Here is a 20,422-nt window from a genome sequence, read left to right as displayed (position 1 = left end):
TTATTTGGCCTAAAAGCAGAAGGCCAGCTCAGAGATCTGGTGACCCCACATGGTATTCTAGGAGGCCTGCTTCATCTTTGCCATCTCTGCTACCTGCAGAAATGCCTTAGTTCAAGAGCCATTAATTGTACTCTCAGCTCTAACTAAAGACTAATATGAAAAATGCCACTTGAAAGACAGATAGGGTGGCTTCAAAACCTTGGTGCTTGGGAATCAGAAGCAACTGACCAGAATCCTTATTCGGCCAGGAGAAAAACTGTGGGCCTTCTGAATGTTGAGCCTATGTAGTTTGAGCCTCAGTTTTTTTCTTTTCTAAAGTACACAATCATGATTGGAATTAAATTAGATAAAATATTTATCTAGAAGAGTGCTGGCACCTATACAGTAGGCTAGAAAAAAGGGTAACTAAGGCCGAGTGTGGTGGCTCATGTCTGTAATCTTAGCATCTTGGAAGGCCAAGATGGGAGGATCAAGGCAGCCAGGAGTTTGAGATCAGCCTGAGCAACACAGCAAGACCCTGTCTCTACAGAAAATTAAAAGAGTCTGCCTTAGTGGCAGGGGTGAGGGAGACAATTCAAATCTATAACCTTCTTCTGTAGGCAGCCAAGCAGCGCAGCTCCCTCTAGCCATGCAACACCATGCTGCAGAGTTCTCTGAAGTTTTTACACACGACTTTCCTTCAGAAGCACTAAAGTTCTGACGGAGGGCTTCTGACTATGTCCTTGGTCCTGTCACACGGTGGAATCCAAGCTGCTCAAAGGTCTTTGGTTCCACATCGTCTCAGGCTCCACTGTCCTATTGTTCAATCCCCTCAGTACACCCCATTACGGGGTCAGCCTTTGAGGCAAGGGACTTAAGCCAGGCTGGCGCAGCTTGAAGGGTGTGAAAATCAACCCCTCATGGTTGGCATGGTTCTGTTTCTGGGACCTGCAGATTGGGCTCCCTCAATTTTAGCCACAAGTGGAAGACAAGGCAAAGTGCCCCTTGTGGTGGGGACAGACTAGTTGCATCAGAAATAGACATAGCATGGGGGTTACATTTTGATTGAGTTGAGTCTTTTTTTTTTTTTTTTTTTGAGACAGAGTCTCACTCTGTTGCCCAGGCTCGAGTGCCATGGCGTCAGCCTAGCTCACAGCAACCTCTAACTCCTGGGCTTAAGTGATCCTTCTGGCTCAGCCTCCCAAGTAGCTGGGACAACAGGTGATGATCTGCCCACCTCAGCCTCCCAGAGTACTAGGATTACAGGCGTGAGCCACCACGCCTGGCCTGAGTTGAGTCTTAATTGTCCACTTACCTATATGTCTCTATCAGTCCATCCATCCTCCTACCTACCCAGCATTCCAGAAAAATACAGAGAACACCTGCCAATGCACTCACTACATTAAGGAAATGTGGGAATCTTACCTAGTTCCTCTCACATCTTTTGTGGCCAGAGATCAGGCAGTGACTGCATGCTTCCTGATCCTGTGTCCTCAGGTCCCTCACTGCACCTGTGTGGCTTCTGCTGGGCCTCGGATCCAGGCGGGCTGGAGTGGCCACCAGCAGGTCATTCAGAGAAACACTGTACCTTTGAGGACTCTGCAAGAGGAGGAGGGAGGGCACATCCAGCTGCCTCTTCTCACCAGAGCTGCTGCTGCGGAAGTAACACTCCATGGGCAGGGAGGGTTTTTCTGCAAAGGCAAAGGCATTGACATCATCTATTTGTGCTGCTGGATTCTGCAGGAATTCCTGGTAAAGGCCACCTCCCACTAGGATCCCATGGCCTGGGAGTGGCTGAAGCTCTCTGAACTAGTACGGAGTCAGCCATTGCTCCTTTCCTCCAAATAGCTCTCCTGCCCCAGCTTTTGTACTGAACGTCCGTTCCTGGGACAGATGCAGCTGCATGGGCCTCACCTGAAGGAGAACCAGGAAATGTTGAAGAGTGAAAGTGGACTCAGACATAGCATTCTATTTTATTTTATTTTTTGGTCTTCCCAATCAGACTAGAGACTCCCTAAAGCATGGACTATGTCTCCACTATCAGACTGGGGTCTCCTTGAGGGTAGAAGCTGTGTCCCTGCCCCCAGACTGGGGTCTCCTCACAGATCAGGACGGGTTCTGTTGGTCCGCCTCACCCCTGAGCTCCTGGCACATCCCTGTGCACATGAGCACTCACGTGACTGGCTACTGGCCACCGGCTTTGTGTTGTAGTGAGCTGGGAACAAGGACAGCTGCCTCCTCAGGTGAACCTTGGTGAATAGTTCTGACATCAGCTGCTGCTTCTTCATGTCATTCCTTAGTGACTCCCAGCTTGGGTTCATACGAACTGGGAAGCTAAGGGATTTTGTAGACAGAGAAGTTTTCGATACTTTCTCCGGGATGCGCTGCTGGGAGATCTGCCACTGGCTGTGTCTAAAGGAGACCATCCTGTAGATCTCTGGGCTGCTGCACTCGGAGCTGGTGGACGTGGACCGGGTTGGCAGAGACTTTGGGGAGTTTGAGATCTTGGTGGTGGATTCTGGGGAGGTTTCTACTAAGAGTACGGGCTAGAAGAGAAGGTAGTCCAAAATGAGACTGTGGAAAGTAGAGGGCTCCTTCCTATGCTATTCTTGATTAAAACAAACAGATTAAGAGCTGGGTTTGTTAGCAGCAAGAAAGATTAGGTCAGAATAGTTTTCTAACCATCAATTGGTTAAACACTAGGGCAGAGGATGGTAGAGGAAGCTATAGCCTCCTCTAGAGGTCTTTAAACGTGGAGACGATTATAAGTATTAGAGACTGAAAATCAGAAAAATAAGTATCATTTTACAGCTGTAAGACTGGCAAAAATCAGAAGGCAGGATAATGCCAGTGTTGGTGGCCATGCAGAGGTACAGGAACTCTCTGCTGCTGAGAATGTAGATTGGTACAGCCATTCCGAACCATCTAGAAATACTTGGCAAAGTAAGATTACAAATACCCTGTGACCTAGCAAGTCTGTTGCTAGGCATATATACTAAATAAGTTATTAGATAGTGCCTTAAAAAATACATGTGCACTGATGTTCACAGCAGCATCATTCACAATAGCCAAAAGGCAAAAACAACCCAAATGTCTACCAACCTATGAATGAACAAAATATGATATATATACATACAATGGACTATTATTCAGTCTTAAAAAGGAAGAAAATTCTTATACATGCTACAACATGAATGAACCTTGAAAACATTATGCTAAGTGAAATAAACCGGACAAATATTATATGATTCCACTAATATGAAGTACCTACAGGAGTCCAATTCATAGAGATGGAAAGTAGAATAGAGGTTACCAGGGACTGAGGTGGGGTGGGGGAGAATGAAGAATTATGTTTAGTGGGTATAGAGTTTCTGTTTCAAGTGATGAAAAGTTCTGGAAACTGATAGTGGTGATAATTGCATATATTTGTGACTGCTCTTAATGCCATTGAATTGTACACTTAAAAATGGTTAAAATGGTAAATTTTGTTATGTATATTTTATCATAATTTTAAAAACATATAGAGGGATGTTCACTGAGGTGTTATTTGTAGTGTGGGAGAACTGAAGGCAATCTGCATGTCTATATCTTGAAGAATTGATAGGGTGAAATGAATGGTTGAAACCTATTCTTTTTTTTTTTTCCAGTATAATAAGGTATCAAGCAAGAAACCTATTCTTGGAAAAAACGGAACTTCACTTAATGAGATTTGCAGCTTTGCAGCTTTTTCTCCAAGTACACCCATAATCCACATAACACAGGCAGCAGGAGATGTCAAAAGATAAGAGTTTGAAGCTGTGAGAGAAGCCAGAGAGACAGGGTGTAAATTGTGGAAGGGGAAATCCTTTCATTGCAGTTTGGCTGACTGATAAACTACACTTGCTGGGGTGAGGTAGTGTGAGTGGCGGGGAGGGACAAGAGGATCCCAGGCCACCCAATAAAAAAACATTACTGAAGGTTAAAATAACTAAAATTTCAATTGCTGCTGACCACAACAGATTCAGAATTTGAAGTTAACAGATTGCCCAAATAAAAATATCTCGTTAGTGGACTTTAAAGCAGGCGTTATAAATATGGATCAAAGAATTAAAGGAAAATATGCATAGAAATAAAAAGTTGGGAATCTAAGCAGAGATACAAACTATAAAAAAGAACTAAGTAAAACTTCTTTAGGACTCAAAGATACAATAATTGAAATTTAAAAATTCACTGGATGGGCTTTAGAGCAGATAGATGAGTCAGTGAGTTTGAAAATAGAGTAATAGAAATTATCCAATCTAAAAACAGAAGAGAAACAAGATTGAAGCAAAAAAGTAGAACCTAAGAAGTCTATGAAACATTATGTGATTTAACATACATGTTTTTGAAGGTCCAAAAGGAGAAGAGAAACAAAATAAGGTTGAAAAAAATTAAATAATGGCCATAAACATCTCAAATTTGGTGAAAGACATCAACTTTCAAAAACAACAAGCTCAAGAACCCTAAATGGCCAAGTGAGATGGTTCATGCCTATAATCTTAGTACTCTGGGAGGCTGAGATGGGGGGATTGCTTGAGCTCAGGAGTTCGAGACCAGCCTGAGCAAGAGTGAGACCCCATCTCTACCAAAAATAGAAAAATTAGCTGGGATGGGTGCTGTTTGCCTATAGTCCAAGATGCTCAGGAGGCTGAGGCAGGAGGATCACTTGAACCTAGGAGTTTGAGGTTGCTGTGAGCTATGATGATGCCACAGCACTCTACCCAGGGCAACAGAGTGAAACTCTGTCAAAATAAATAAATAAAAGGAAGGAAGGAAGGAAGGAAGAAAGGAAGGAAGGAAGGAAGGAAGGAAGGAAGGAAGGAAGGAAGGAAGGAAGGAAGGAAGGAAGGGAGGGAGGGAGGGAGGGAAGGAGGGAGGGAGGGAGGGAGGGAGGGAAGGGAAGGGAAGGGAAGGGAAGGGAAGGAAGGAGAGAGGGAGGGAGGGAGGGAGGGAAGGAAGGAAGGAAGGAAGGAAGGAAGGAAGGAAGGAAGGAAGGAAGGAAGGAAGGAAGGAAGGAAGGAAGGAAGGAAAGAAGGAAGGAAGGAAGGAAGATAAAACTATCTTCATTTGAAGACAACATTTGACAAAAATCCTAAAAAATCAATAACCATAAAAAAACCTTACTAGAATTTATAAGAAAGTTAAGCCTCAAAATGCGAGATAATGTACACAAAATTATTGTTGTTTTGGGGGGAAATGGGCATTTATTGAAACCTTAAAATCTGTACCCCCATAATATGCCAAAATAAAAAAAAAAATTAAAAAAAAAATTATTGTTGTTTCTATATACTAGGAACAAACAACTGGAAATTGAAATTTAAATAAATAGTTCCATTTATAATATTGTCAAAAAACCAACACCTAGGAATAAATTTAACATGTAATATGCAAAATCTCTGCACTAAAAACCATAAAACTTTGTTGAGGGAAATTAGAGAATATCTAAATAAATGGAAAGATTAACCATATTCAAAGATTGGAAAATTCACTATTATTAAAGGCATTAATTTCTCTCAAAATTTTTTACAGATTCAACACAATACCAATTATAAGTCCAGCATGCTTTTTTGTAGAAATTGACAATTCTAAAATTTTTTCTTCTATATATACCTTTAATCTTACTATCAGATAGTTCTGTAGATCTTCATTTCTTCATGAACATCCAAGTTTCAAATGTTAATAGGTATTATATTCCATATGGTCAAGGAATTACCTATATTATTTTCTGCAGTAGAACTATGGTGGCAATACATTTGCTCAGTGTTTGTTTGTCTGAACAGTCTTTGTTTCTCCTTATTTTGGAAAGATATTTTGGTGGACAGAATTCTGGGTTGGCAGGCTTTTTCCATCCAGAAACATAAAGATTTCATCCCATTGTTTTTTGGCTTGCATACATTCTGATGAGAAATCTGTTGTATTTTTATCTTTTTGTGTATGTAATGTGATTTTTTTTCTCTTGCTCCCTTTACAATTCTCGTCTCCCCCACTTTTTTTATGGTATTCAGCTGTTGGAAAATCATGTGCTTAGGTGTGCTGCCTCATCTTGAATTCTAAAATTTTAGTGGAAATACACAGGGCCTAAAGAACAAAAATGGTCTTCACAAAGAAGAACAAAATTGTAGGACTTGTACTATCTGATTTCAAGATTTTTTATATAACCACAGTAATCAAAACAATGTGGTATTGGCACAAAAATAGACCCCAAAAAATCAAAGAAGCAAAATAAAGTACAGAAATAGATCCACATTTATATGGTACATTTTCGACCAAGTTATTGAAGCAATTCAATGAGTAAGGAAAGTGTTTACAATTGTGTTGAAACAACTGTATATACATGTGGGAAAAACAAATCTTGGATCCTATCACCTAGAATACTCAAAAATTAATTTGAAATGGATCATGAACCTGAACACAAAGCAAAGGCTATAAAGCTTTTAGAGAAAGCATACGAAAATATCTTTCTGACCTGAGGTACATGAAAATTTCTTAGATGAGACCTAGAAAGCAATAATCAAAAATGAAAATTTGGCAGGGCGCAGTGGCTCACGCCTGTAATCCTAGCGCTCTGGGAGGCCAAGGCAGGCGATCCCTCAAGGTCAGGAGTTCTAAACCAGCCTGAGCAAGAGTGAGACCCAGTCTCTACTAAAAATAGAAAGAAATTAATTGGCCAACTAAAAATATATAGAAAAAAAATTAGCCGGGCATGGTGACACATGCCTGTAGTCCCAGCTACCCGGGAGGCTGAGGCAGTAGGATCGCTTGAGCCCAGGAGTTTGAGGTTGCTGTGAGCTAGGCTGAGACCATGGGACTCTAGCTGGGGCAACAGAGTGAGATTCTGCCTCAAAAAGAAAAAAAATGAAAATTTGATAAACTTCAAATTAAAAATTTTCACTAATCAAAAGACACTATTAAGAAAAAGTATAGGTAAGTTTCCAGGATATATAAAGAATTTCTACAACTCAATAATAAAAAGGCAAACAATTCTATTTAAAAAAGAGGGTAAGCAAAAACTCGAACAGATTCTCACAAAGAAAGGTGCATGAATGACCAGTAGGCATCGATGAAAAACAAATTTAAACTACAATGAAATATCACAACATAGGCATTAAAGTGGCTAAAATTTAAAAGACAGATAACACCAAATGTTGACAAAGATATGGAGCAACTGGAACTCTCACACATTGCTAGTTGAAATGTACACTACTACAATCACTTTGGATAAAGATTTTAGAGTTTCTTATAAAGTTACACATAGATTTGCCCTTTGAACCAGCAATCCTTCTCCTACGTAGTTATCCAAGAGAAATGAAAATATATACCCACTAAAAGATTTGTACAAGGATGTTCATAGGATCTTTAATGACAACAGCAAAAACCAAACCAAAACAAAAAACTGGGAACAACCCTAAAGTCTATCAACAGGAGAATGGATAAACAAACTGCAGTGTATTTGTACAATGGAATATAACTCAGCAATAAAAAAGAACAAACTACTGTTACACACAACAATATAAATGAATCTCAGAGATATAATACTGAGCTAAACAAGCTAGACTCAAAACACATATATGACTATTTTACTCCATTTACATAAAATTCTAGAGTAGGCAAAATTAATGAAGGTGAAAAAAAAGGCAGAGAAGTTGGAATCAGCATAGTGGATACCTTGGGGAGGGATGGGGAGTAGACTGCCTGGGAAGGGACAGGTGGGAACGTTTTGGAGATACCAAAATGTTCTATATTATGGTAGACATGTGGGTCAAAATTGTACAGTTAAGATTTGAGCATTCCAATGTAAATTTTTTTAGAGGCAGGTCTGAATGTTTATGATCCCCCAAAATTCTTATGTTGAAGTCATAATCCCCAAGGTGATGGTAGTAAGAGTTGGGGCCTTTGGGAGATGAATAGGGGATGAAGGCGGAGCCCTCATGAAGGGGATTAGTGCCCTTAAAACAGGAGCTTAAGAGAGCTAGCTAGCTCCTTGCACCATGTGAAGACAACAGTGAGAAGCTGCCATTTATGAGGAATGGGCCCTTGTCAGACACCAGATCTGCCAGTGCCTTCATCTTGTACTTCCCAGCCTCTAGAACTGTGAGAACTAAAGTTCAGTTGTTTATTAGCTACCCAGCCTAAGGTATTTTGTTATAGCCACCTGAACAGACTAAGACAAACTCCTTTTCAGATACATGATTTGCTAATGTTTTCTCCCATTGCATAGGTTGCCTTTTCACCCTGTTGATTGTTGCCTTTGCTGCATGGAAGTTTTACGTGTGATGTAGTCCCATCTATTTTTGCTTTTCTTGCCTGTGGTTTTGGTGTCATACCCAAAAAAATCATTGACAAATACAATGTCATGAAGCTCCAAAGCATACTCTGTTAAAAGTACTTTTCAAACTATGGATCATAACCCTATTAGTAGGTCATGAAATTAATCTAGTGGGTTGTAACTGGTAATTTTTAAAGAATACAATAGGAAAGAATGCACAGAATAGAAAATATTAAATGAGTTATGGAATGTAGTATGGCTAAGCTTTGCTTCAGAAACTTTTTTCCAGTTATGTATATGGTGGAATGTAAAATAAAATGGATATCTTACTTTGGCCAGGGTTAAAATTTTTGAAACACATAGCACTATTCTCTGCTGCACTTGGACCCAGCAAAAGCCCAGCAACATTGAAGATTTCCCAGTAGTTACAGTGGGGTCAGCACGTGGCCCTCAGTGAGCCTCAGTGTGAGGAGCACAAAGGGACCACACTCATGTGGCAACTCAGTTTTTACAAAGAAAATCAACTGTCACCTAGATTAATATTTTTTATTTAAATTTTACTGGTGCTGTCTGTTTTGTTTTGGTTCTGTAGTTAAATAAGAGCTCTAAGTATAAATATTTTATATCTGATTCTATGCTTATATATATTTATAAAAATAATTTAGGTCTACAATGGGAGTCTGAGAGTTTTCTTTCCTTCAAAAGGTGTCTATACATCAATGGAGTTTGAAAAACACTGTTTAAGTGATGTACTAAGTTCAAAGGTGCACCCCAAAATTCGTGTCTACAGGCACCTCTCAGAATGTGACCTTATTTGGAAAGGGGGTCTTTGCAGGTATAATTAGTCAAGTTAAGATGAGGTCATACCAGATTAGAGCAGTCTCTAAATCCAATGACCGGTGTCCTTATAAGAAAGTCATGTAAAGATACCCAGAGGAGAAACACAGGGAAGAAGGTCATGTGACAGCAGAGGCAGAGGTTGGAATTATGCTGCCACAAACCAAGCAATGCCAAGGATTGCCAGCAACCACCAGAATCTATCAGGAGCAACGAAGGATCCTCCCTAGCCTTCAGATGGAGCATGGCCCCAGACACCTTGATGCCAAACTTCTAGCCTCTAGAGCTGTGAGAGAATAAATTGTGTCGTTGTACACCGCCAGGTTTGCCACAGCAGCCCTAGGAAAGGGCAACCTGCCTTAGAAGAGGGGGTGCATTAGAGCGCCTTTCTAAAAGCCATCCCAGGCCTATCCTCCCAGCAGGCACGCCGCTGCACACATGGGCTTTGCAAGTTGAAAAACGGAGACCCTGGAAGGCTCACGGGCTTACGCAAGGGGCCAGCAAGTCAGGGGTATAAAAGGGACCAGAAAGCAAGACTCCCAGCCCTCCCTCACGCCCTCCCAGATCTCGGCCCTATGCTTACCTGAGTGCCAGTGCATATGTTCACTGCCATGGCAGACTTGGCCTCCTTGATTTTGGGCTTGGATTTACCGAGCCCCAGCCCAGAGCAGCTGAGTCTTGAATTCCTGAGGTCGGGTACAGAGCTGTACTGCCTTGCAGATGTAGGCTTTGGGGGAAGAGCACCAGCCTCCTTCTTGGGGGCCTCCTGGTCTAGGTTGCTGTCTGTTTCGTTTTTCTTTTCATCTCTGACACTCAAGAGCAAGTCAGGTGTGCCGGACACTAATGGCTGGGCATACTGGGAAGGAGAGCAAACATACGGCCCGTGGAAACCCAGCTCTGTCCACGTCCAAGTTCATCTGCACCCAGAGATAGGTGCAAAGGAGATGAGGAGAAGGAAAGCAGTTGATATCAAAGTCTCTCTAAGCTGGAGCTTTTAACTAAGGGAGCTGGGACCCTTAGAGGGCTCATGGATAGCTTCAGGGGATCTTTGAGCCACTTGAAAAGGCAGTCTTAAAATTGTGCATTGTGTGCTTTATGGCAGGAGATTCCATAGCTTTTATCAGATTCTCAAAGGGTCTATGACTCTAAGAAAGTTAAAAAGAAAAACAACAAAGAACTCCTGCTCTGATCCTGTCCTTTCAGGTGAGCCTTTGAGATAAAGGAGATGGACTGAAAAGTTAACTGAATATTTCCACCGAGCTAGACGAGAGCACTGGGCAGAGCAGGGGAAGTCAAAGACTTAGATCAGAGGCCGACCAGAGAGCTGGCCCACAGCCTGGGGCTGTCCCGCATTTTGCACAGAGATCAGGCTGGAAGGACCCGCCATGGTCGCCATCCCATGTTGTGATGTTCTCAGAGTCCCGCCACCCAGGAAGCTCTTCCCAGCAGCCTGCTCCCCCGGCGTGCCCCTGGCCTGCTGGAGGGGAGCGTTGCAACCCAGGCAGGAATGGAGGACCATGTGCAAGCAGTCCTGGAGCCTGCTCCCTTAATGGGGCTCCTGCCCAGCCTCCCAGAGTGTCCTGCCTGGCTGCTTTTACTCCTACTGGAGCAGGAAAGAAGGACAGAGCAGTGAGAGTCCCCTGTTGTCTGGATGGAGGGATCCTCTAAAGACAGTGGCCCGTGTGCCTTCAGGGCTCCCCTCCTGCTCCCCACCCCTGCACGCAGCCCTTCAGTGTGTCTGGGCTTTGAGCAGTGGTCTCAGCACCCCACCTCGGATCGGGCCCAGCTGGGGAAGGGTGCTGGGCATGCGTGCTCCCCTCCCATCCGGGATTACTTGTTTGGAGGTGGTGTGGGTGGCAGCCTCTTGTTTCTGTTGCTTCTGTCGCCAGGTCTTTGCACCGTTGCCTCTGGCCTGCTCGCCTGCCGATTCCCCTGGCATCTCTACCTTCCTCTGTTTGGTCTGGAAGGGTTTTTTCTCCTGTTTTAGTCTCAGCTTCTGGATCAGTTGCCTGCCCATTGAGGAACAAGTGAGTGTCACCAGGCCAGGGACGGGCTGAGTGGCAGGCATTCTCCCTGAGGGATGGGCCAGCCTGGATGAGGCGGCGGAGTGCACCACGGTCCCTCCCCCAGCACATCCAGTCTGCACAAGTGACTCAAGGTCAAAGAGCAGGGTGTGGAGGGAAGAGTTGTCGCTCCAACCAGACCGTCCCCAGTCTGGGCAACAGCATCCAAGGAGAGATGCACAGGAAGGGGCCACCCCCACCCCGCCACACCCCATCTCCTCCCACCTCCCAGCAGGCCGGTTCCCCACCACGGCAGGTGCTGGGAAGAGCGTCTGCACAGGAGGCTGCAGCCAGGGCCTCCCATGTTGGGCCACTTCACATGCTGGGCCTCTCTGGCCAATGGGTCCCGAGAGTGGATAAAGGCGACATGATATGGTGGAAATAATTTGACTCAGGAGGCAGGGTGGTTCTGGTCGCTCTTCTGCCATCATCTGTCTATGTGATCCCCTCTCTGCTCTGCCCTCCCCTTCCATAAAATGAGGTGGGGAGTAGCGGCTGGACGCCATGGGATGAGTCCGTCCAGCTCCTAGATTCTGTGCCTGGGTGAGTCCACGGGGCAGCTCTGAGGGGGTGGACACCCTGGAGTGGGGGCGGGGTGTCTGTCTCAGGGACAGTTTCTAGAAACAGCCACACTTCTACACCTCGCACTAGGGAATTTTCCTATTCCTGGTCCTTGTGAGACCAGAGTAAATGTTGCCCAGGCAGCTTCAAGGTTGGGGACCATGGCTCTGAAACTCTCCCTGCCACCCCAGGCCTACAAGCTAGCAGGTCAGGCACAAGCCCCAGGACACCTCGCCCGAGAGCCTTCCTACCGGGCATACACCTCCCGAGCCCTGGACGAGATAGTATTCTGGAAGCGGGAGCTGTTGTCCTGGAAAAACTTCTCATACTTCTCCAAGTTCAGACAGGGATAAATCAGCCGGAACCCTCCACAGTTTTCCTTCTCGTACTTCTCAGTCTTCTGTAACCACGAAGCCTGGAAACCCTTAGCTTCCTCAGTCCTGTTGGGAAGCAGAACATAGGGCCACAGTTCAGTTTTCTTGGGACAAAGCCTGGAAGGGACATGTCCAAGCTGGACGTCATCTAGGGCCAGATGGAGGCATTGCACATAATAGCGGTCAGTCAGTACCCGCCACACAAATGCGTGAATGTTTCCCTCTCACCCTCCCACAGCAGCCAATGTCACAATGCACTGAGAGCTGGTTAGGACAGTCTTTCTGACATGTCACCAAAGTCTCTCCTGCTACAAATAAAACCTGCTTCCCCCTCAGCTCAGTGCTGCCCAGGCAGGCTGTCCCCAACTTCCCATCCACAGCCCTGGTCCCCCTCTCTGGAGAATGGCAGCTTGTGTTTTGCTATATTTGAGGGCTTCTTGGATGGGCTTGGTGAGCCTTTACCAGCTGTCATGATCTCATTCTTCCTCACAGCCCCCCAGGGAGGTGAAGGTCAGGCTGGGAGGAATCACTGGCCTCCTTTTACAGCAGGGAAACCAAGAGTCACTGAGACATCCGGGGCCCAGTAATGAGCAGACTGCTTCAGAGGAGGCCCTTACCCTGATGGCTGCTCCTTAATACGATGCTGCCTCCTGCCCAAGGAGCTTAGGGATGACATGGCACAGTGGAAGGGATCCTGGAATCCCTGGCTGCAAAACCCTTGGGCTCTGGATCCAGATCTGTCAAGCACAGGACCACACAACACCCCATCCTACCTACCTCCCCACTCCTTACAGGGAAGACAGTGCAGGTGACAGTGCCTGAGAAACACAGTGTCATCCAAACATAAACACAATGTATGGCCTCAGTTCCAGAAACTAGGTCCTGAAGGGTGAGGCTGGCTCTGCTCTGGAGAGGGTGCCTAGAGGAGGGTGGGGGCTGTAGTGGGATCATAAAAGCAACAAAGGCATATCTTTGACCAGGCTCAGAGTCTCTGACACTAGGATCACCATGCAGAGTGAAGGCTCCAATTATAAGGTAAATGATGCTGAGCAGGAAGCAGGAGGATGTTAGCTCCTGCCAGCACCAGAGCATGCGGGAGCCAACAAATCTTTCTCTGCAATAAAAATAAAGGAATTAGATAGATAATTCCTTTTTTGTTGGTTTTTGGAGACAGGGTCTTGCTCTGTTGCCCAGGCTGGAGCACAGTGGTGCCATCATAGCTCACTGCAGCTTCCAACTCCTGGGCTCAAGCTTCCTCCTGCCTCAGCCTCCCGAGTAGCTGGGACTACAGGTGCACATCACCATGCCTGGCAATATATATATATATATATATATATATATATATATATGTATATACATGTATGTACATGTATGTATATATATTATTTTAGAGATGGGGTCTCTCTGTGTTGCCCAGGCTGGTCTAGAACTCCTGAGCTCAAGCAATCCTCCCACCTGAGCTTCCCAAAGTGCTGGGATTACAGGCATAAGGCACCCACTGCACCTGGCCCTGGTAATTCTTAAATCTTCACATGATATTAATCAATTTCTATCCATTATATACAATCCTATGTCTGCAACTTAACCTCCTGTTCCTAGGAATAAAAGAATACTCATAGTAAAATTGTTCAAAGTACTACATTCTGCAAGTGTAAACCCATTTTCCAAATAGAATTATCATTTGTTAGAAATGATGCCCCCAACTCCAGGCAAGATTCTTAATAGCCTCTAATGTAAATTATCATGCCAGACACCATGCTAAAATTTTTCTATGCATTATCTCATTTAATTCCCCCAACAACTCTCTGGATCATTAGCTCCATTTCACAGAAAGATCACTAAGGCTCAGAGAAGTGACAGAAAGACCACATACCTGGTAGGCTGTTGAGTCATAATGTAGATTAGGACAGGCCAGTTTTGTTGGGAGTGAGTAGGGAAGTCAGAGAACCAGGCCCTCGGGATGCCACTGTACCTGATGTCCCAAGAACGATACTGCTGCAGGAACCGGCCTCGTTGTCTCTCCTTCTCCAAGACTTTCTTTTTGTTACAGCTTCTCAGGTTGATCAGGACAAAGGTGTCATACAGCAGGTTGTCCTTCACCTCTTTATCCAACCAGGAGTCAGTGGAGAAGCTTGGAGAGTGGTTGACCTGGGAGAGCAAGATGGGGACAAGGCTGACCAGAGTGAAAGCAGAGAGTGAGGCCAAGCTGCCACCTCCTGGCCTCTACCAAAGCCCACCTCAGGGCCCTGGCTGCCAAGATGAGTGGAAGGGAGAGGAGAGTGTCTGGACCAGAGGAAATGGAATTCCCTCTAGTTAAACTAGCTTTTATCTCGGCCCTTTCTTCTCTGGAAGCATCAGGGGTTGCCCTCTCTTTGGTGCGTGTGTTCCACTCCATCTGGAGTGCATGTGTTCTCTCACGCTCACTGAGCATTCCCCGGGGCAGGATGGAGAGGGCAGTCTGGAGGAGCAGGCTGGGAGGCAGGGAGTAGAGAGGATGGTGCATTCCCGTCATAATTTGGACCAGGACAGGCCAGTCTCACTGGGAGCAGGGAAGTCAGACAACCAGGCCCCTGGGGCCCAGGGGGTGCAACTGCACCTGATCCCCCATGAGAATCAACACTGCTGTAGGAATGCAGGAGCCTCTCGGGGTGCAGGGGAGACAGCTGGGAGAAGGACGAGGACTCATTCCTGCCCACAAAAAACGTGTATATTGTTCTGCAGCACTAGGTGACATTTGTAAATTTCTAGCAGTTCCTTTTTTATTTTATTTATTTATTTATTTATTTATTTATTTATTTATTTATTTATTTATTTATATTTTGAGGCAGGATCTCACTCTGTTGCTTGGGCTAGAGTGCAGTGGCCTCATCATAGTTCACTGCAACCTTAAACTCCTGGGCCGAAGCAATCTTCCTGCCTCAGCCTCCCGAGTGGCTGGGACTACAGGCATGTGCCACCATGCCTGGCTAATTTTTAAATGTTTCAATTTTTTGTAGGGACAAGGTCTCCCTATACTGCCCAGCTAGTCTTGAACTCCTGACCTCAAACGATCCTCCTGTCTTGGCTTCCCAAAGTGCTGGGGTTACAGGTGTGAGCCACCGCACCCAACCGTTCTAGCGGTTTCTGGAGACTGGCTCTTAGTAGCTTATTCTGCTCTTTGGATGAGAGCCTCAGACAGCCGTACCCACTTCCCACCACACCTGCGAACAAGGGCAGGGCAGAGCCCAGGAGTCTGCTCTGTAATTCTGAGTTCTCCACTCTGAAGTCTGACGGTGTTGTTGGCACCTGGCACTAGCACCCATGACTTCACCTCGCACACTTTGCTCATGGAGTGGCCCCTTGAGAGGGCTCCTGAGAGGACAAGTCGGATCAGAAAGGGCGGCAGCCACCCAGAAAGCTTCTTTTCCTCTTCCCACCACCCCGTGGGTCTGGGGGAGGCAGGAAACTCTCTGAGTGGCTCTCCCACCCATGTCTGCTGGCGCTCAGAACTGAGTAGTCCAGGCCCCTGCGAGCCGGGCATGGCAGGTCCCGTCTGACACTGAACACTGCTGACCCAGCTCTGACAAAGAACACCCTCTTTGGGGGAGACAGCTCTGTCACAAAAGGTAGAGCTGTCCTTAGAAACACTCTGTGCATGAGATCAGCGTTTCCAAGTCTGGGTGGACCTCAAAAAGGCGGAAGGAATTCTCTAATTCCCAGCCGTCTACCCCCCTCTGGTGGCCACTTCTCAACTGAGAGAGGAGCCCCAGGCGGCAGGCACCAGCGGAGGAAGTGGCTCCAGAAGTTGATTAAAACAATCCAGGTGAGCCTGGAGGGCGGCGTCCCTGAAGCAGGCTGACCCCAATCCCCGAGTCAGTTTCCCCCTCACCCAAATTCGCCTACCTCCAGCAGCCAGGGTTTCAGTTTGCGGTCCAGCAGAATGTCAAAGCCCAGGATTTCGAAGCAGGCGCTGTTGAGAGTGTGGTTGGGGAAGCAGGTGTGATAGTTGTGCTTGATGATGGGCTGGGCCGAGATGATCGTCTTGACGATGACGTCTTCAATGTCCCTCCATATCCGCTCCACGTCGTAGCTGTGCTTCTCCATGTACATATTGAACGTGGACAGCTTCCTGGAAGGGAACCGAGGGCCATGAGGCAGGACAGTGGCCTCTGGTCATCCAAGGCTGGAACCAGAATCTGCTGGAGAAGATAAGGCTCCAGAGCCAGTGACTGCCCACCGGCCAGGTGACACCAGCAGGAGAAGAGGCCTGCAAGAGTCACAGAGCCATCCTTCCCAAACCTCCAGAGACATGGCCTGCACACTTTCACTATGACCCAGAAAACACCTGTGGGCAGGGAGGGGCTTGGGTATCGCAAATGGAAGCTTAATGGATCAAACCAACCAACCCAGGGGTCCTCAAACTACGGCCCACGGGCCACATGTGGCCTGCTGAGGACATTTATCCAGCCCGCCGGGTGCTTTTGCCACCACTGCCTGTCCTGCTTAGCAGCCAACTCCTCCTGGGCCCACAGTGCACATGTGTGGAATGTGCGCCACGCTCTCCAACGGTCTGAGGGACAGTGAACTGGCCCCCTGTTTAAAAAGTTTGAGGACCCCTGATCCTAGATCATGGCTTTGCTTTGGTGGCAATGGTCTCTCAGCCTTTAGTATATATTAGAAGCACCTGGAGAGCCTTTTGGGAATACTGACACCCGGGTTCCCCCTCAGCCATCTGGTGGGATTCTGGGGACACCAAAAACACGGAAATCTTGTTTGGGGGCAACTTACGGGGAAAAGGCAGCCCCAAGGCATTTCCACAGATAGGGTTACCAACTGTCCCAAGGACACTGGACTATCCCATTTTTAGAACTGAAAGTCCCACGTTCCAGGAAACCCCTCAGTTGCAAGCATAAGGAAAGTCACTCTATCACGGAGGAAATCAGAGGATATCTGCCCCACATGGAGGGGTTCGTGAGGAATATCTGAGTGGATGCTCCAGTCAGCTCTGAGCTGGGCAGTACAGAGAGAGGATAATCTGACAGATCCCAGAGGCAATGATGGGGACGGACACTTGTCTGCCTCCATGCACACGCATGTGCGCAGAGAGCTGACGTGGAAGTGGAAATACAGAAGGAGGAGATGCAGGAGAGTGAGGAGCAGAGGGGAGGGTGAAGAAGACAAGAGACATGGTTCATCCAGCCAAAGGGGTCAAAGAGGAGGAAGCAGGGCCGGCCAGTCAATGTGCCTTTGCTGGGGGCCTGCTGTGCATGCAAAGCTTCATGCAAGGAGGGGACACCTAGGAACTGACACCTTTCTCATGAGAAGCCTAAGGACTACTTGGAGAGTCAACACACATATGAAATAATTAAGGGTACATTTATATAAAGACAGATAAGCAAAGGCCACTCAATATAGAGGCCACCTCCTCTACCTACCATTGTCAGGGAAAGGAGTGTTGTACATAAATGGATTTTCTAGATCATTTGAAGGCAATCCTTTCAAGTAGGAAAAATATATATTTAATTTTCCTTATTGAGAAATAAATTTTCCTTAAATAGATTATATACTTCCCTGACTTCTTATAACAGACGTTATAAAACAAAACATAACCTTTTCTTGATGACTCAGGGCCTATCACAATGAATATATTTATATGTTATTGCACAATTTCATAACCCCCAGTGGTTAGTCAATTCAATTCAACATCAGCCATGTGCTGGGAATGCTAAGACATGGAGATGGCCTGGTGTCTGCCCCAGGGTCCTGCTGAGTTTTCAGTCTTTCTCTCTTCCCTTTCACCATGACCGGAGCCCTACTCCTATTGAGTGTGCACCCCAGTGGGGCATTGACTGGGAGGGCAGTTGGCCTACACCGCCAAGTTTGGGGCAGGTGAGACAGTCAGGATGAGAAGCAGATTGTCTCAAAAGATGGGGAGGGAGAAAGGAAGAGGGACAGGGAGAAGGCATGAAGAACTCTGCCTGGCAATATGGGAAGCAACCGGAATGCCAGGGCACCGTTGTCCCTCAGGGAGCTAAGTGCAACTGGGGACCAAGACAAACACGTGCACAGAGAAAGAACAGCTGCAGGCCGTGGCTGATGGTGGTGCAGGTTCAGAGAGGGAAAGTTACTGTGGGTGGTTACACTCAGATTCCACAGCCTTGTCCTTAGAGGCGGAATCCAGTCCTCTCATCTGGTGGGTGAGGAAACAGAGGCCCAAAGAGAAGATGGGTTTTGCCCACACTGCAGTGGTTATCCAGCTAGACCAGACGCTAGAATCAGATCAGAGAAGGCAACATGGAAGCTTAGTGAGACATAAGTGGGGCCTTTAAAGATAGTCTCCCATGCTTTTTTTTTTTTTTTTTTTGCTTTTTTTTTGAGACAGAATCTCACTCTGTTGCCTGGACTAGAGTACCATGGCATCACCTTAGCTCACAGCAACTTCAAACTCCTGGGCTCAAGCAATCCTCCTGCCTCAGCCTCCTGAGTAGCTGGGACTGCAAGTGAGTGCCACCATGCCCTGCTAATTTTTTCTATGTTTAGTTACCCAGCTAATTTCTTTTCTTTTTTAGTAGAGACAGGGTCTTGCTCTTGCTCAGAGCTGGTCTCGAACTCCTAACTTCCAGTGATCCTCCCACCTCGGCCTTCCAGAGTGCTAGGATTGCAGACATGAGCCACCATTCCCAGCCTCTCCCAGGTTTTTGGTTGGAACTGAGCACAGGCAGAGAGCTGGGCGTGAGCAAGGCCTGAGCAAAAGAAGGTGTCCTGGCAGAACTTGATGGCGTGAATAGCATGGGCAGTACGGCCTAGCAGGTAGGAGCACAAACTCAGGAGCCAGACAGCCTGAGTTTCAATTCCAGCTCTATCATCTCCTAGCTGTGCAACCTTGGGCAAGTTACTCAACCTTTTCATAGCTCAGTTTCCTACCATGCAAAATAGGGGTGATGAAAATGCCTACTTCATAGCCTCGTTATAAAGATTCAGTGGTTCGAGGTATGTAAATTGCCCAGAGAAGGACATGGCATATAGCTAGTACTCAACAAATAAGATGTTGGCTGTTAGTGCAGTAGTAATAAGAGTGGAAATTACAGTAGCCTGAGCAGAGGAGTTTGAACTTGATGCTCTAGGTACCTGAGAGCCACACAGGTCACCTGCGAGCAGAGGTGGTGAGTGCATGGAATGCACAACACCGACAGCACCCCCTTGTGTGGGGTTGTTGTTTCCGAAGCCCAGTCATACACATCCCCTCCGTAGATCCTTCCAGCATGTCTGTGAGGCAGACCAGCCAGCATTCCTACTTAACATCTCAAGTTAAGATGAGAAAATGGAGGTGCAGAGAGTTTGTGCACAAGTGCCCAGAGCTGGGCAGAAGAGCGAGGAGGCCCCTGCAGCCATTGGGGCTGAGCCTGAAGAGGGGCCCGGCCCTGGTGCAAAGAAAGGGGTGCAGAGACATGTGAAGGAGGAATCTTCAGGACTGAATGAGTCTTTGAAGAAGGAAATGTCCAAGCTCCCCATCGCTGGAGCTGAGAAGGTAGAGATGGAAAGTTGGGCAGGGAGACCAGTTTGAAGCAGGAGAAACCACGCATCCAGGTCGGGAAATGCTAAGCTGGAAGCAACAGGGTGATGAACAGGTGGAGCTGAGGAAAGATGGGCCTGAAGCCCAGGGGGAGAGAGGCTGAGCCAAGCGAGGGCAGGCGGAGGCTGTGGGGGCAGATGGCCGCTGCAGCAGAGGTTGAAGAAGGAGGAGTGACAAGGAGGGGAGGAGAGGGAAGAGGAATGGGGCATCGAGGGCAGCAGAACAATACTCCAAGTCTCCATAACCTCACCTTAGTCCTGCCACCCCATAACATCCCCTGCATCACGGCCTGAGGGCCCCGAGCCTGCTGTTGGGGTGTCAGTTCTCATCAGAGGAGGGACATGAGAATATTGCCATCACATGTCCTTAGACTAAGGAAAAATATCAGCCACCACAAACACTGTCCGTACTGCCATCACAGGTGGGTTGAGCCTCACAGGGACCCTACGATGCAGGCAGGGCAGAGCAAGGATCTTACATCCTCATCTCACGACCAAGGCATGGAGGCTCAGAGAGACCAAGTAACTTGTCCATGCTTGCTCAGCTGGCTAGCGTCAGAGCCAGGACTGGAAACCAGGCCTCCAGTGCTCAATCCGCAACAATGCCAGCGGCTCGGCTGGTGCCCGCCGTCCAGGTGGGGAAAGGAGGAGGAGGGAGAGCTTCAGGCAGCACAGGAGGCTGGCATCCTCTGAAAACGATTTTCTATATGTGCTTTTTGGAATTTTGCCACTGAGGAAGTTGTGAAATGTCATGTGCTTCTCTGATGCTCTGA

At 46.8% G+C, this 20,422-nt stretch overlaps 1 protein-coding gene across 1 annotated transcript in view; it reads right to left on the bottom strand.

The window, feature by feature from the left end:
• The window catches only part of TTLL6 (tubulin tyrosine ligase like 6), a 31,284-nt gene that overhangs the window by 1,600 nt on the left and 9,262 nt on the right, over positions 1-20,422 (bottom strand). The window contains exons 9-15 of the mRNA XM_020281112.2: positions 15,981-16,206; positions 14,071-14,246; positions 11,976-12,164; positions 10,935-11,109; positions 9,684-9,956; positions 2,156-2,525; positions 1,405-1,670 (exon numbers count right to left, since the gene is read on the bottom strand). Of these exons, the coding sequence (XP_020136701.2) occupies positions 1,405-1,670; positions 2,156-2,525; positions 9,684-9,956; positions 10,935-11,109; positions 11,976-12,164; positions 14,071-14,246; positions 15,981-16,206 (1,675 nt within the window). The remainder of the gene's footprint in view (positions 1-1,404; positions 1,671-2,155; positions 2,526-9,683; positions 9,957-10,934; positions 11,110-11,975; positions 12,165-14,070; positions 14,247-15,980; positions 16,207-20,422) is intronic.

The sequence above is a fragment of the Microcebus murinus genome, chromosome 18 (assembly GCF_040939455.1).
Source record: "Microcebus murinus isolate Inina chromosome 18, M.murinus_Inina_mat1.0, whole genome shotgun sequence".
NCBI lineage: Eukaryota > Metazoa > Chordata > Mammalia > Primates > Cheirogaleidae > Microcebus > Microcebus murinus.
The sequence above is the reverse complement of the archived record's forward strand: the minus strand, read 5'-3'. Positions and strand labels throughout refer to the sequence as shown.